This window comes from Plecotus auritus, assembly GCF_963455305.1.
Source record: "Plecotus auritus genome assembly, chromosome: 8".
Taxonomy (NCBI): Eukaryota; Metazoa; Chordata; class Mammalia; order Chiroptera; family Vespertilionidae; genus Plecotus; species Plecotus auritus.
In genome coordinates this window covers 67,014,039-67,029,841 of record NC_137782.1, presented here as the reverse complement: position 1 = coordinate 67,029,841, position 15,803 = coordinate 67,014,039, and the positions used below count along the sequence as shown (strand labels likewise).

At 47.1% G+C, this 15,803-nt stretch overlaps 1 protein-coding gene and 1 pseudogene across 2 annotated transcripts in view; one reads left to right on the top strand and one right to left on the bottom strand.

The window, feature by feature from the left end:
• Positions 1-5,361: 5,361 nt before the first annotated feature.
• The window catches only part of TMC2 (transmembrane channel like 2), a gene marked incomplete at both ends in the record, with an annotated part of 63,005 nt that continues 52,563 nt past the window's right edge, over positions 5,362-15,803 (bottom strand). The window contains 3 exons of the mRNA XM_080684607.1: positions 5,362-5,579; positions 8,740-8,842; positions 15,533-15,611. Coding sequence (XP_080540733.1) covers positions 5,362-5,579; positions 8,740-8,842; positions 15,533-15,611 — 400 coding nt within the window. The remainder of the gene's footprint in view (positions 5,580-8,739; positions 8,843-15,532; positions 15,612-15,803) is intronic.
• Positions 10,112-12,972, top strand: LOC308255830 (protein-tyrosine kinase 6-like; annotated as a pseudogene). The gene is made up of 5 exons: positions 10,112-10,163; positions 10,272-10,433; positions 11,272-11,448; positions 12,425-12,578; positions 12,785-12,972. The product of its transcript is annotated as a protein-tyrosine kinase 6-like (transcript).

Sequence of the window (15,803 nt, the reverse complement as noted above, 5' to 3'; positions counted from 1 at the left end):
GAGGATATTTGATCTTATCCACACCTGTGATAATATTTGTTATTTATTGATCACTTAGCATAATGCTTGGCACTTACTTTACATGTGTCAGCTGGTTGAATCGCCAACAGAATTTGGAGGTTGGGCTTATATGACCCTTATTCCAGATATGATTTGGTGATGGAGATATCTGTATGCTGTATTTACCTCATGTGCCCTAACCATGAGATTGGGCCTCTCTTTACATTTTTCAAACTAATACTACATTGAAGAATAAATTACCTGGTATAGTACTGCAGACAGCTGTCTTCAATAGAAATCCTCAGCACTCAAAAACAAGCCCAGTTTACAAAGTTGGTTGGTACTCATGTACCTGGTGATTTTGCTCTTAAAGATTGTATTTCAGTTTTTGTTCCCTAGGAACTAAAAGGGATAAAGTGCTTACTTGCCCTAGTCTTAGGTTTTAAAGGTATCACTTGGAAACTGTTGTATCACAAATCAGCGAGCTGGACAAGACACCTTAATGAGCCAATTAGGAGTCATCTTTATTGCACGCAGGTTCAGAGCAGATTACCTCTGTCAAATTCTGAACAAACACAGGAGGGAGTATTTCCTTTTTATATTCTTCTAGTTCTTTGTGTAAGTTATTTTTGTAGACAGCTTGTAACTTTGAGTACATACATCTAGCAAGCACCTGTCATATCTGTACAGACAACTTGTAACCTTGAGTATCATATCTATACAGACACCTGGCATCAATATCAGCGTATCAGTTAGATGGATAGCTTGCAAGGTCAGACAATTTATCTTTTCTATTCAAGCAAAAAACAAAGTTATTTTACAGTCTAAAAATAACAGAGTTGACCTACAGAATAAGAGACTGTCTAAGAATAACATAGTAGTTCAAACAGCAGTTTTCCAAAGGAAGGATTACTCTTCTTCAAAACAACACATGGGATTTTAAAATATTCATTTGATAATCTTTGTCTTTTATTGGGAGGTTTTATTACATTAGCATTTATTTGATTTTTAGAGAGAGAGGAGGGAGAAAGAATCATCGATGAGAGAAAGTCATCAATCGGTTGCTTCCTGCATGGCCTCTACTGGGGATCAAGCCTGCAACCCAGGCATGTGCCGTGATGGGGAATTGAACCAGTGACCTCTTGGTTCCTGGGTAGCTGCTCAACTGCTGAGCCACACCAGCTGGACAGCATTTATTTTGATTCCTGATATACTAGTATTTTAAATCCTCTTATATGCTTTCTATTTGGTGTAATTTTTGTTGTTTCTTTGACTTCCTCCCTCCCCATCCCCCTGCGCCCCCCCCCCCGCCCCCGCTTTCTTGGAGGTACAATGAACCTAAGATCACTTTAAAATTTTCCATTTGAGTTTTTTGGAACACACAGTTGGTATGGGAATTTAGATGCTTTGTGTGAGGACTGCCTTGTTAATATAAATTCTCAAGGGAGACCTTTCTCCTCTACTTATACCAAGATCAAGAGAAATAAATGTTCCTTTATGCATGCAGGTTTATTTCTTATTGTTCCTTACAGAGCCTGAGGAACTTTGATGCCTCAGCTTTGGGTGGGGTGCTACAGAGCATATTGGAAATGATTTTACTGAATTGAGGATCACCAGTGTAGTGGGTGCTGTTGGTACCCTGCCCAGGTCCCCTCCCTGGCTGGTGCATCACTCCCCAGTTTCTGTGAATGTGCAAGTCATGGGAAAATCAGGTGCCCAACTTGATCTTCACCAAAAGTATGTTCCTACTTATGTGATTCTGTATGCAATGGAGCTCTTTATGGACATTGAGCATGTAATTAGAAAGAAAGGGTCTGTCTGCAAAATAGCTTCTGACGGATAAAATTCAGTGTCTGTTTCATTTTTCCCCAGTAAGGAATACACAGAAAAACTAGGGTAATGTCACTAAGACACTAGTTATAATTCTCTGGGTAAATTGTTAAGTGGACTTTCTAATTCAAATCATTCTCAGGTGACCGAAAGAGAGAAGGAAGGGGTGAAAGAGAGGGAGAAAGGAAAGAGGGAAGAAAGGAAGGATGGGAGGAAGAAAGATGGTCTTCATGCTCGATGGTCCATGGACAGGCTGCATAGAGAAGTTTTAAGATGGAATGAACTGGAAGCTCAAACCCGAGAATACAGAGATGATAATCTTTAGAGTGTTCCCTAATAACATGTCCTACCTGTAAAGCCACACCACATCAACACCCTACTTCTCTTACCTATGCCTTCTTCCTCTACTCATCTCCCTAGCTCACTGGAAGTTTCCTGTTGCTTGAGGAGCCACCATTAACTAATCCTCTGATGGATGTCTTTGAAAAAACCTTTAGAGTTTTCTTGGTAGAGGTCTTGTAACTATTTGAATTAGGAAACATCCTGTTAAATATGTTCAAAAATTCTTTGTTAATCACCCCCTTCAAGAGATGCAGCCTAATCTTCCCTTTGAGTGTGGGCTAGACTTGCTGATTCAGTTCTAATGAGTAGAAAGTGGTAGAATCAACGGTGTAACTTCTGAAACTAGGTTATAGAGGAATTGTGGCTCCCCCCTTGCTCTCTCAGATTACTTGCTTTGGGGGAAACCAGCTGCTATGTTGTGAGGACACCCCATCAGCCCTATGGAGAGGTCCATGTGGAGAGTAATCAAAGTTTCCTGTTAATTGCAGCAAGGAACCAAAGCCTCTTGCCAACAGCCATGTGTGTGCGCCATCTTGTGAACATATCTTCCAGCCCCAGTCAAGTCTTCCAATGGCTACAGCCCTGCCTGAGATCTTAACTGCAATATCCAGCACCATAGCTGCCCAGGTAAGCCATTCCCAAATTATTATTTTTTTAAATATATTTTATTGATTTTTTACAGAGAGGAAGGGAGAGGGATAGAGAGCCAGAAACATTGATGAGAGAGAAACATCGATCAGCTGCCTCCTGCACACCCCCCACTGGGGATGTGCCCGCAACCAAGGTACATGCCCTTGACCGGAATCGAACCCGGGACCCTTCAGTCCGCAGGCGGACGCTCTATCCACTGAGCCAAACCGGTTTCGGCCCCAAATTATTTTTATTTTATTTTTGAATTGCAGTTGACATCCAGTATTATATTAGTTTCAGGTGTACAGCATAGTGGTTAGACAATTCTATAATTTATGAAGTGATTCTCCCAATAATTCAAGTACCTAGCTGAAACCCTACATTGTTATCACATTATTATTATCATTCCCAAATTCTTGATCCACAGGAAACTAACTGTAGGAGATAATAAATGTTTATTGTTTTAAGCTCTTAAGTTTTGGGGACAGTTTGTTGTGCAGCAATAGAAAGCAAGTATTCCCTCACATAAAATTATGCATCACCAGAACAGGATAATTTGTGTTTATGGTGGGTGTTTAGGTATATTGATAGCCATTAGAAGCCTGACAGTAGTCACTGCCAGGAGTGATGACTGAGGCCTCTCTTGTTCCCTTCCCCAGGGGCTGGCATTATCCCCAGGCAGGATGACTTGAAGGCCAGGTATCAGCGTGGTGGCCAATGTTGGGTCTTGCAGTCCTGATGGCTAGGATTAGATTCTGTTGATTCTTATGTTGAGGTCTCAGGTAGGTTAGTTCGAAACCGGGGTGTATTCTCCAGAAGAAGGGATATGATGCACAAACGTTTTTGGATTGGGGGGTTGGATCTCGGTTCCAGGAAGATGGGGCATCAGCCATACCTTATTTAGTCTTGCCTGGATATGAACTTGGGAGAAATAATTTATAATTTTTCTCACTCCATCCCAGGTTGTGTGTGAAGTTTTGGAGCTGGGCTGGGAAAGGGAAGGAAGTTGGAAATTATTTTAATTGTATAGCTTATGAAATCTCCATCAGGACTTTGCCTGACTTGCAGGGTGTGGGGATTCTCCTGAGAATCTCTGAGGACTTGATTGGGTGGTGGTTGAGGGACAGGACTACTTTTAGGACATGCAGAGACATGGAGTGAGAATGTCCTTTGATCCTGAAGCCGCATGCTCACCTGGGTCTGAGGGCACCAGATAGAAGAAAGGAGGGAACTGCCAGCAAGATAACCTGGCTATTGAAGAGTCTTGGATTGTGACTGTGCTGAGCCTTTGCCCTTGCTGGCAACACCTTCTCAATGGTCAGGCCTCCTGGCTTATGCCGCCAGGAGACATTTTGCATAGAACCCCGTGACACTAGTCAAGGGTGGGGAACTTCCAGCCTTCGGGCCATGTAAGGCCCGCATAATCATTTAGTGTGGACCTGTCAAGGCACTAGGGGTGAGTTAATTAAATGTTTGACCAAATATAGCAAGCTAATTTTAAAGTTGATGGTTTTGTATGGCCCTCGAATGATGTTATAGATACTTAAATGGCCCTGGGCAGAAAAAAGGTTCCCCACCCTTACATGAACACGATGGTCAAGGCAAGGCTCTGCATTGCACCCTTTGCAAAACTCCTCAGAGATTATCTTCAGCTTCTCCTACACCAGTGGTCGGCAAACTCATTAGTCAACAGAGCCAAATATCAACAGTACAATGGTTGAAATTTCTTTTGAGAGCCAAATTTTTTAAACTTAAACTTCTTCTAATGCCACTTCTTCAAAATAGACTCGCCCAGGCCGTGGTATTTTGTGGAAGAGCCACACTCAAGGGGCCAAAGAGCCGTAGTTTGCTGACCACTGTCCTATACAATAAACAGTCCTATACAATAAACACATTCCTTTTATAATTTGGTGCATGAGAAAGATTTTCTGCCCTGAGCAATCTTGCGTTTCCTTCAATTAGATAAGAAGGACTATGTTACTCCCTCATTGCCTTGCAGCTAGGAGGCTCCAGTGCATTTTTGGTGCTTAATGGCATTGGCTCCCCCTCAGACTAGGTTCTGGATCACCATCTTCCCACTCACCATGGCTGGACTTGGGTCCATTTAGTTTTATTTTCATTAGCTTCTTGTACCTTTTATTCTAACCATCTCACCTTCTTTGTATAGAGGTGATGGTCAGGATATGGCACCTGTGCACCCTCCTCCCAGTTGGTGGAGCTGGTAGAAACCAACATGGGTGCTAGGAATAAAGTCTATGATGGTGGTCGCAGCCCTGCCCCCTTCTCCCAAAGCCTGGAGCCAAGGGAAGCCACCATGAGTGCAAGGTCCAGAGCTACCTGCACCAAGATACTGAGAAGGACAATTATGGGGAGACAGGAGGCTCAGCTCCCCTAAAGGGCAGATGAAGCCATGGCCTGAGACTAAGTAATCGAAATCCCCACATTCAATAAGAGGAGAGAGAACGTGTGTGTGAGAGGAGAGAAAACACCGATTTGGGCATGTGAACTGGTGGGACTTGAGGTTCAGCCCCAGGAAAGGTCTCCTCTGAATCCCCGCTGTCAGTGGGGAGGTCTCTGAGCATTCTTTCTAGAGGCTGACCTCCCAGGATGAGTCTGAGGCCCGGGTTGGCTAGAATCTGGTCTGATGCCAGGAGGCCGAGATATAGGGAGGTGACTGGAGGCAGGCAGCATGGTCCTACTGGCAGAACTGGAGGTCCCAGGGCCCTGCGCCTTCTTGTCCAGGGTTTGGCTTTGGCTGCCAGAGTGAGGCATGGTCCCTGGGAAAAGAACCAAGACAAGGATGAGGATATGAGAGATTTTGCTACAGTTTTGTTTTTGTTTTTGTTTTTGTTTTTGTTTTGGTATGGAATAGAGCCCTCTGGAGCTGTCCTGCTCAGTATGTAGATTTCAGTCCTATTTGGTGATTTGAGAAAGGTCAGATCACCCCCAGGCCTCTGGGGACACCTTGGCCTAGCCTTTGCATGAACAGATCTGCTGGAGGAATATGATCTGCTGGCTGGAGGACTAGAATTTGAATGCTGGCCCTAGGCTAGACTCTCTGGACCTGGTTTTCTTGAGTATAAAATTGGGACAATAACAACAGCCTCACAGGTGGCTGCCAGGGTCAAATACGATGATGGAAGGGGCTGTGTAAACTGGAATCAAATCCAATTTCCAGCTCTTTCACGTACTTGTTTCCTTCCCTTCCCCTTACTCCAAGTTAGGGGCAGTTACTGGCTTGTTCTTTACCAGACCCAGTTTCCATTATGGATGGGCGTGGCCTTGACTGAAGTCTAGGCTTTGATGTGCGCCACTTCCAGGCGCGTGTTCTAGGCTCTTCCCCTTGCACTGGCTCGAGTCAGGCGGAGTCACAGGATGGAAGGAGCCAGGGTCCCCGCATCATCACTTGGGAAGAAAGTGGCCATCAAATCGAAATACCCAATTTGGACATTTTGAGTGAGAAGTAAACTTTTATTGTGTTTGAGCCATTAGCTATCTGGGGCCTGTTTGTTACAACAGCTGAGATCATTCTGGTGAATACTTCAAGAAGAGAAGCTAAGTGAAGGCGGGAATGAGACTATTGGAATTTTCAAGACTAAAGGTTGACCATCTTCTTAAGCTCCCATGGATATATTCAGATAACTTTTTTTAAAAAAATATATTTTATTGATTTTTTACAGAGAGGAAGGGAGAGGGATAGAGAGTTAGAAACATCGATGAGAGAGAAACATCGATCAGCTGCCTCCTGCACACCTCCCACTGGGGATGTGCCCGCAACCAAGGTACGTGCCCTTGACCGGAATCGAACCCAGGACCCTTCAGTCCGCAGGCTGACGCTCTATCCACCGAGCCAAACCGGTTTCGGCCAGATAACTTTTTTTTTAAAGAAAAGCAAAAACTGCAGTATTGATTTAATTAATATTAAATTAAAAAAACTTTAGACCTGTAATAAGAATTAAAATTTGAAGAAGGGCAAGCTTTAAAACAGCAGCCAGTAGAGAAAGGAGGGGAAAGAAGTGGGTTAGGAGGGCAGGCACGTTGAGATTCTGGAGACGTTTGACAACTGACAAACCAGGGTAAGTGTCTTGGCTTCTCATGGAAAACATTTTGCACACCTATTTTTCCTTCCATACATAAGTCTATCAGTGTCCAAAAACATCCACCCATTTTTTGTTTTGTTGGTGATATTACAACATAGTATTGCATTTGCTCCATTTTCTGACCTGTGTGGAAAAGTTAGGTGATTTCAGATATTTTCCTCAGCTTCACAATAATAAGCTGCCAGTCAGTCACTCTCCTGCACGCCATGCAACAGGCCATGAGGCCCTCGATGGGCTGCTGGTCTATCTGATGGACGAGGTCTGTAGCTCCACACATTTTGGGAGACTCACCAGGGATAGGTTCTATTGTGACACAGCCGCCTTGGCCTCTTTTTGCAGCATCCACTGGTTTACTTGTGACTTTTACTATTCAGTAGTAACTTGTCCCATTCCAATATCAACACTCAGTACTAGAATACTTGTTATTATCCATTAAAAAATGTATAATTGATTTTAGAGAGGAATGGAGAGGGAGAAAGAGAACCCACAACCTGGTGTGTGCCCTGACCGGGAATCAAACCAGTGACCTTTCGGTGCATGGGAATACGCTCAACTGAGCCCCACCAGCCGGGGCATTATTATTCTAATAACAGAATGTTTGCTAGGGATGTACATGGGTGCCCTGTTTCTCCTGACTAGAGGATCCGGAGAACTGAAAATAAACTGATGGAGGATTTTCATCTTGCAGGGAAATACTGCTATATGTTTAAATTCTTGTTTCTTTTTCTGATAGTCTTGCCTACATGTTCTAAAAGTATCAAATAATTTCTGCACTAAAAATTATAACTCATAAACTATCAGTCATCTCTTGTGCATCTTGTTCAATTCTCACACCAAAGGCCAAAATCACAGCATCCTGGCACTGTTTAATTTTAAAACAGGGACAATCCTTGGAAAATGGGATCACCTCAGAGATGGTCTCTTTCAATTTGACCTTTTCTTACTCCCAAGGTGGAGATGGCTTTTGATTAGTCTCCTCAGAAGCCCTGTGACACTTTGGAACATATGTGGCTGTTTCTTATCCTTTTATTCTAGATATTCTAGTGTTTTCTTTTTAAAGATAATACAAACATGTAGCTGCTAAGTGCAAATCTCCCTATGTGTCCTCCAAAGAAATAATTCAAAACAACATAGAAAACAAATACCTTCCTCATCCCCGGGCAGCTGTGACCCATGACAGCTGACACTTTGAGCATCTTAAAGCGGTGTGGTGGGGCCAATAGTTCTCAACGTTGGGTTAAGTAGCCAGACATTAGAAGGATGTGACATGGAAACTAAGAGACTCAGGAGAGAAAGTGAAGAAGACAAAAATCATTTCAGAAACAACTAAATTACGAGGAACAGAAAGAAGAAAAGTTACCACAGAAGACTTGGAGGGTAGAAATGAGTGAGACAACCCTACAAGATAAGCAGTGCTATTTCCCCATGTTACAGAGGCCGCTCGTTTTCATCAGTCCTATCTCTGTGCCAGGAATTCTGTAAAGCACTTTAACACATGATCCATCGCATTTTCACCGCTGCATGAGGTTGGCACTATAATTCATTCTTGTTCGGCTGCCTCCTGCACCCCCCGCCCCCACTGGGGATTGAACCCGCAACCCGGGCATGTGCCCTTGACCAGAATCAAACCCAGGACCCTTCAGTCCTCAGGCCAACGCTCTATCCACTGAGCCAAACCGGCTAGGACTATAATTCATTCTTATTTTCACTGACCCAACTTCATACAGCTAATAATCACCCTAATTCTGATTTCACTCCCAGATCTGATTTCACAACATATACTCTTTACACCTTTCCAATGTGGCCTTGTAAAAAGTAATCATGACATGGAATTTACCTGCTTTGGTGGTATTTTTGGAGCTGTCTTTAGCTGTGTCCTCGGAATCTCTGGCTGTGGCTCTGTCTTTGACAGATTTATGGCTCTTCTCAACTTCACGGAGCTGCAGGAAAACATTAATGTTGGTCTTGCCCAGGGAAATGGATGTTTGAGCTCAGGATGGTGAGATCTAGTTGGCAAGGACTCCATCTTCAGTTCTTGGGAACTACCTTAAATCGCCTGTTATTAGTCCTCATGACGGACTGCAGGGGGCAGCAGAGCTCAGCTTTGCACAGCGTTTGAAGGCGCACCTGGCCCTGGAGGCTGGAAGCCCTCAATGGAAGTTCAATGGTTTTCTTTATCTGGGCAAGAGACCAGTAAGATTAAGGAAATGGGGATGGGGATGGAGATGGGGAACTGGCTGTGAAGCAGATGAGATTCGTTCCCGTAGAGGCATGGAGGAAGTAAGGAGGACAGGGCCTAGAGAGGGTTTTCCATATGTAGGAGGTGAGGGTGGGGGAACTGGGAGAATGGAAGAGAGAAGTCTGAAGCCAGCTAATGTTGAGAGAGGCTGCCTGAGCTTGGAGGAAACTTCAAAGACCTCCTAGGCCACAGGTCACAGCAATATGTAGTTTTTTAATTTATTTTATTTTAAATCTTTATTGTTCAGATTATTACAGTTGTTCCCTTTTTTTTCCCTCCATAGCTCCCCTCCACCCAGTTCCCACCCCACCCCATACCCTTACCCCCCCCACTGTCCTCATCCATAGGTGTATGATTTTTGTCCAGTCTCTTCCCGCACCCTCCACACCCCTTTTCCCCCGAGAATTGTCATTCCACTCCCTTTCTATGCCCCTGATTCTATTATATTCACCAGTTTATTCTGTTCATCAGATTTTTAATTCACTTGTTGATAGATATGTATTTGTTGTTCATAATTATTTTTATATTCCATTTTAATTACATTGTTATTTCTTTTCTAAAAAAGATTTTAATTGATTTTTAGAGAGAGAGGGGAAGGGAGAGGGAGAGAGAAACATTGATTGGCTGCCTCCTGCACGTCCCCTACCAGGAATGGAGCCCACAACGGGGCATGTGCCCTGACCGGGAATTGAACCACCAACCTTTTTGTGCACGGAAGGATTACCAACCACTGAGCATACTGGCCAGGGTGGCTGTTAAATTCTTATCGTTAATGGAAAGCCACTAAACCACGGTTGCTAGTAACCTGACAGGTCCATCTGCAATCTCCGTGGTAGGCACCAGGGGCAAGAACCAGCGGCCCAGGGCCCACGGGAATGCATGGGCATGTTTCAGCTCCCCATGTGGCTGGGGCAGGTGTGGGCCAAAGTGGTATGAGGGTGCCTGGATGTGGTCAGAGAGGAGAGTGGGCATGGCGGACCCTCATGGAGATCCCTATGGGGTGCGGGGCTGCCGTGAGACCAGTGCGTCTGCCCCGTACTCTGGCCTTGGGAGCTGGTCGCCCGGGAGAGCACCCACAGTTACTGAGGGTGGGTGTTGGGGCTGCACCCACCGATCTGCCCATCTTGCAGATGACCTCCTGCACCAGCACACGTTCCAGTTGGAGATCCAGGCCATGAAGAAGCTTCGGCACAAGCACATCCTGGCGCTGTACGCTGTGGCGTCCGTGGGGGACCCCGTGTACGTCATCACAGAGCTCATGGCAGAGGGGAGCCTGCTGGAGCTCCTGCGGGGTGAGTGGCAGTGGTGGCCTGGGGGCTGCTTTCAGGGACCAAAGTGACACATGCTCGTTGAGGGAGGGGATCAGGAAGGACGCTGAAGAAAGAAAACCCTGACGGCGCACACCATGCACAGGATGCCAGGGGTCTCCTGATGCGTTGCCGGGCCTTTCCTGTGTAAGGAATGTGTACGATATCTGTGATAAATGTGCCATCTGTTCATTGTGAAGTTTGAGGAAATACAGAGAAGGACAAATACAAGGAAAGTCCCCCTCACTCCTGTGGCCATGGCCACCTGAGCGTCTTATCCTCTGATAAGCCCCAGGGTTTCATGTAACACCCAGCCGGATGGTGGCTGCTGCTGAGCTGAGGGCCACAGGGGGCAGGTGTGGCCGTGTCAGAGATGTTGAAACGGGAAGGAATGTAGGATGAGGCCCGGTATGTGATGTGTGCACCTGGGATCCAGTCTTCCTGACAAAGTCTGACTGTAGAGCTGCTCACAGAAGCAGTGCATTGCAGGCAGTCCCATGTCACTGACTGTTCTTCAGAAAGGACATTGTTGATGGTTGACAGGTGTGTTGCCTCCACTTGGCCAGTGGCCTGTGGGATCTTTCTAGGTTTTCCATCTGATGGGTGTCTGTGTACTTACACCCCGGAGTTCCCATCACCCTGCTTCAGATTCCCAGAAGCGAAGTACAAGGGTGTATGAACCTCTTTTGGGCCGACACAGAACGCCTTCTGGAAGGGCTGCGTGGGGGCCGCTGTCCCAGCTTTGTCAGGCCCCCGCCCTCCGCCAGCTCCTCCACTGAGCCAGAGAGGACACCCTGCTGACTCGGCCCCTGTGCCTCTGCAGTCTGATGAGAAAGCCCTGCCTGTCTTGGAGCTGGTAGACATTGCCTCCCAGGTGGCCGAGGGCATGTGCTACCTGGAGTCTCAGAATTACATCCACCGGGACCTGGCTGCCAGGAACATCCTCGTGGGAGAGAACATTTGCAAAGTGGGGGATTTTGGGCTGGCCAGGCTCATCAAGGTGGGGCCCCGGAGGGCCTGGGGCATAGCGGGGCATCCTCTGTGCTCAGAGCTGGGGATGCCCGTGGGACCCCTGAGGGGACAGGAGCTGAGGGCTGCGGCTCTGGGAGGTGGGACACAAGAAGCTGCTCACAGGGCCTTTCAGAGCTGGAGGTGGGGAGGGGGCAGCCGAGGCACTTGGCCAGTCCAGGAGCCACAGGAACCAAAGTCTCTGCTGAGTGGGAGAGCAGGGACCCAGCCTTCACTTGCTCATTCCTTCATTTGTGTTGCTGCCCCAGCTTCTGTGGTTCAGGTAGCAGAGGATGTGCATGGTGCATGAGCTCAGGGTAAACACCTCCCAACGCTTACCCCCCGAGACAAAGTTACTGTGAGACTGTGGAGGACACCTGGGTCAGAACCATGCGTGGGCCTCATGGTCCCTCGGCCGATAGCCACCCTGTTCCTTGCACGTGCCGGGGGTGCATTCTGTTGCTCCTTGCGTGGGCCGCTCGAGGAGCTGCTGCTTCTGTGTCCTTTCCTCATCGAGACGTTTGCCTCCTCACTAGGTGGCCAGCATGGGACAGATCACTTGAGAAGGCAGCTGACTGCGACTGCCAGCCTTTTCAAGTTTGTCCAGTGGTGGCCAGTCAGCCTTTCTTGGCACCTCTGAACTCGTGAACTTGAACCCATTGCAGGCTCCGCTGCAATGGCCATTGTGCTGCTGGGTCATGCTGCCCCATGTCTGGGCTCTGCTTTCCTGACCCTGACTTCCCAGCTCCGCCACCTGTCTGTCTGCTCTGCTCACAAGCTCTGGGTCAGCCTGTCTCCAAGGTGGGCAGCATCCCCCTCTAGTGGTGGCTGTGATGGCCTGTGTCCTAACTGCTCACACTCCAGGCAGGCAGCCACAACCCTGCTCACCATGCACGGGCTCCCCATGCCTGTCTGTGCTCTGGAGGTGCAGGCAGCCCCTGCCTCCCCCAGCGTGTCTGTCATTGTAGGAGGACATCTACCTTTCCCATGACCGCAACATCCCTTACAAGTGGACGGCCCCAGAGGCGCTCTCCCGAGGGCACTACTCCATCAAATCTGACGTCTGGTCCTTCGGGGTTCTCCTCCATGAGGTTTTCAGCAGGGGTCAGATGCCCTATCCAGGTACTGGGCCCAGGCAGTGTGGGAAGGAGCCATCACCTTGGACCTGTAACCTGGACACCATTCTGAGCACCTGGGTGCTGTCCAGAGTGAGGGCCTAAGAAATGGGTGTGGGAGGTGCAGAGGGTGAGAGCGTGGCCAAGGCGTCCTAGGAGGCACAGTAGCTGGTGGGCACTGGTCTCCCAGCCGCCCTGTCCCCCTCTCCACAGGCATGTCTAACCATGAGGCCTTCACGAGGGTGGACTCTGGCTACCGCATGCCCTGCCCCCCTGAGTGCCCGCCCAGTGCCCCCAGGCTGATGCTCGCGTGCTGGCACCGGGACCCTGAGCAGAGGCCCTGCTTCCAAGCCCTGCGGAAGAAGCTCTGCAGCTTCACCAGCTACGAGAACCCAATCTGAGTGCTGAGTGCGGGCCTCCCCACCGCCTGGAGGTGGCAAAGGGCACAACAGCGCCCAGATCCAGACTGTACACGCAGGGCAGGAAGCTGCACCAGCCACCAGCGTACCCTGCTCTGGCCAGAGATGTTCTCTGCGGCCTGGGGCTGAGACTGCCTCTTCTGAGCACCAGCATGTTGTTCATAATTTTTATCTTTACCTTTTTCTTCTTCCTCCTCTTCTTAAAGAATACAATTCAGCATTTCATTAATACTGATTTGGTGGTGATGAACTCCTTTAGCTTTTCTTATCTGTGAAGCTCTTTATCTGACCTTCAATTCTGAATGATAGCTTTGCTGGGTAGAGTAATCTTGGTTGTAGGTTCTTGCTATTTATCACTTTGAATATTTCTTGCCACTCCCGTTTGGCCTGCATAGTTTCTGTTGAGAAATCAGCTGACAGTCGTATGGGTGCTCCCTTGTAGGTAATTAACTGTTTTTCTCTTGATGCTTTTAATATTTTCTCTTTGTCTTTTGCTCTTGGCATTTTAATTATGATGTGTCTTGGTGTGATCCTCTTTGGATTCCTTTTATTTGGGGTTCTGTGGGCTTCCTGGACTTGTAAGTCTATTTCTTTCATCAGGTGGGGGAAGTTTTCTGTCATCATTTCTTCAAATAGGTTTTCAGTATTTTGCTCTCTCTCTTCTTCTGGCACCCCCATAATTCGGATATTGGTACACTTGAGGTTGTCCCAGAGGCTCCTTACACTATCTTCAAATATTTGGATTCTTTTTTCTTTCTGCTTTTCTGGCTGAGTGTTTTTTGCTTCTTTGTATTTCAACTCTTTGACTTGATTCTTGCGGTCCTCTAGTCTGCTGTTGGATCTCTGTATATTATTTTTTATTTCAGTCAGTGTATGTTTAATTTCTAGTTGGTCCTTTTTCATATCCTTGAGGGTCTTGCTAAATTTATCAGCCTTTTCTAAAAAATTCTTGAAAAACCTTATAACTGTGGTTTTGAACTCTATATCCAGTTGTTTGCTTTCCTCCATTTCTTTCATTTGTGACCTGTTTCTTTGTCTCTGCATTTTGGTTGTTTCCCTGAATTGATAGAGTGGCTTTGTGTGCTAGGTGTCCTATAGGACCCAGTGGCTCAGCCTCCCAGTTACCTGAGGTGGACACTCTTGGTGTACCCCTTTGTGGGCTGTGTGCACAGTCTTGTTGTAGTTAAGCCTTGATTGTTGTTGGTATCACTGGGAGGAATTGACCTCCAGGCCAATTGGCTGTGAGGATCAGCTATGTCTACAATGGGAGAACTTCTGTGCTGGAGACACCCTTATGTGGCAAGATTTGCTTCAGTGGGGCTTTGGTGCTCACTGAGTCTGCTTCCTGAGGGTGTCCCTTATGGATCTGAGGAGTTGTAATCTGGATGGTCCCACTCTGACCCCTGGGTACACTGGCTCTTGGATCTCCAAGGAGGTGCTAATTTAGCCTCTGCCTGAGGCCACCCATCAGGAGCTACAGAGAGATCTGCAGATTCCTCTTCTTTGTTTGGGTTTTGGAGGTGCCCAGATGAGGTCCAGCTGTGAAGCAATGCAAGCTGCTGTGGGGCCTTGGGCCTTCTTTTGTATGTTCTGGGTCCTATCAGCTGCAGTTTGATAGGTAAGTTTAGATTTCAAAGGACCAGGCCATTCATATGCAAAAGCCTCTGCGCACAGCTTGGATGGGGTGGAGTCTCAGGGCAGAGCAAACAGCAATGGCTTCCCATCAGCCCTGCCCTAAGAGGCCCCCAGGTCTCAGTGTTCCTTGGTAATCGCTGCAAGCACCTCTGAGAGAAAGCTGCCCTCGAGTTCCGCCTGCTGCCAGACAGTCCAGTTTCTCCCTGTATGAGTCTGGGTCCCCAGAGACTCGCCTGGAACTGGAGTTCAGAGCAGTTGGGAGCTTGTGTCTCCCTCCAGATTGAAAAAGTCAGCCGCGTACTCAGTTGCCAGCCCTCTTCGAGCACGCGCCTCCGTACCTCTGCACTTTACTTCTGCAGCTCCTCTGAGTCTCAGTGTGCTTTTCTCTTCCCTTCTAGTTGTAGAATTTCCACTTAGCCAGCTTTCCTGTGGTTCTGGATGATGTCCATTTTGTCTTTTAGTTGTAGTTTTGAAGTGGTTGTGCAAGGCAGCAAGTTCAGGTGTTTACCTATGCCGCCATCTTGGTTTCTCAGCAATATGTAGTTTTGACAACACTGTTTTCTTTAGTATTTATAGTATTAGTTTTAATCTATAGGAATTATCGTGGGTACTGGTTTTATGATATGTGAACATTGGTTGAATTCATTGAATTTCTCCTGTTCTTCAGCAACCTCTCAAAATGTAAGTAATTATTGTTATAGACACCCAAATATCCTGAGAATGCCAATGCATGCTGTTGAATCTGCTACCTGTCATACAGATATTTTTGGCTTTGATTCAGAAGAAAGCCATTTAGAGCACACAACTTGGTTCACAGAGCAAATCAGCAAAACACAAAAACATGACATCATTTTAACCTTCCAGAATGAAACTCTCAACAGAGTAATGAAACTCGAGACAGACTCACCGCTTGGATTTTCTTCCTCAGCTGGGCATTGGCGCGGGAAAGGGTTTTGGAAACCGAGTTCAGGTAGTAGATGGCCAGGCTGTAAGAGAAAAAAGCATGCCTCCTGTGGGACGGTGGCCTTGGAAAGTGACAAGAACTGGATGCCTTTCCCGAGAAATCAGGGCAGGCTTCCTGGAGTTGGTGCCAAGGCTTTGCCCCTGGGCAGGGTGGAGAGAGGCCCTACCATTCTAAATCCTCCACTTAACATGGAAAAAAGGTCCTGGATATCCCT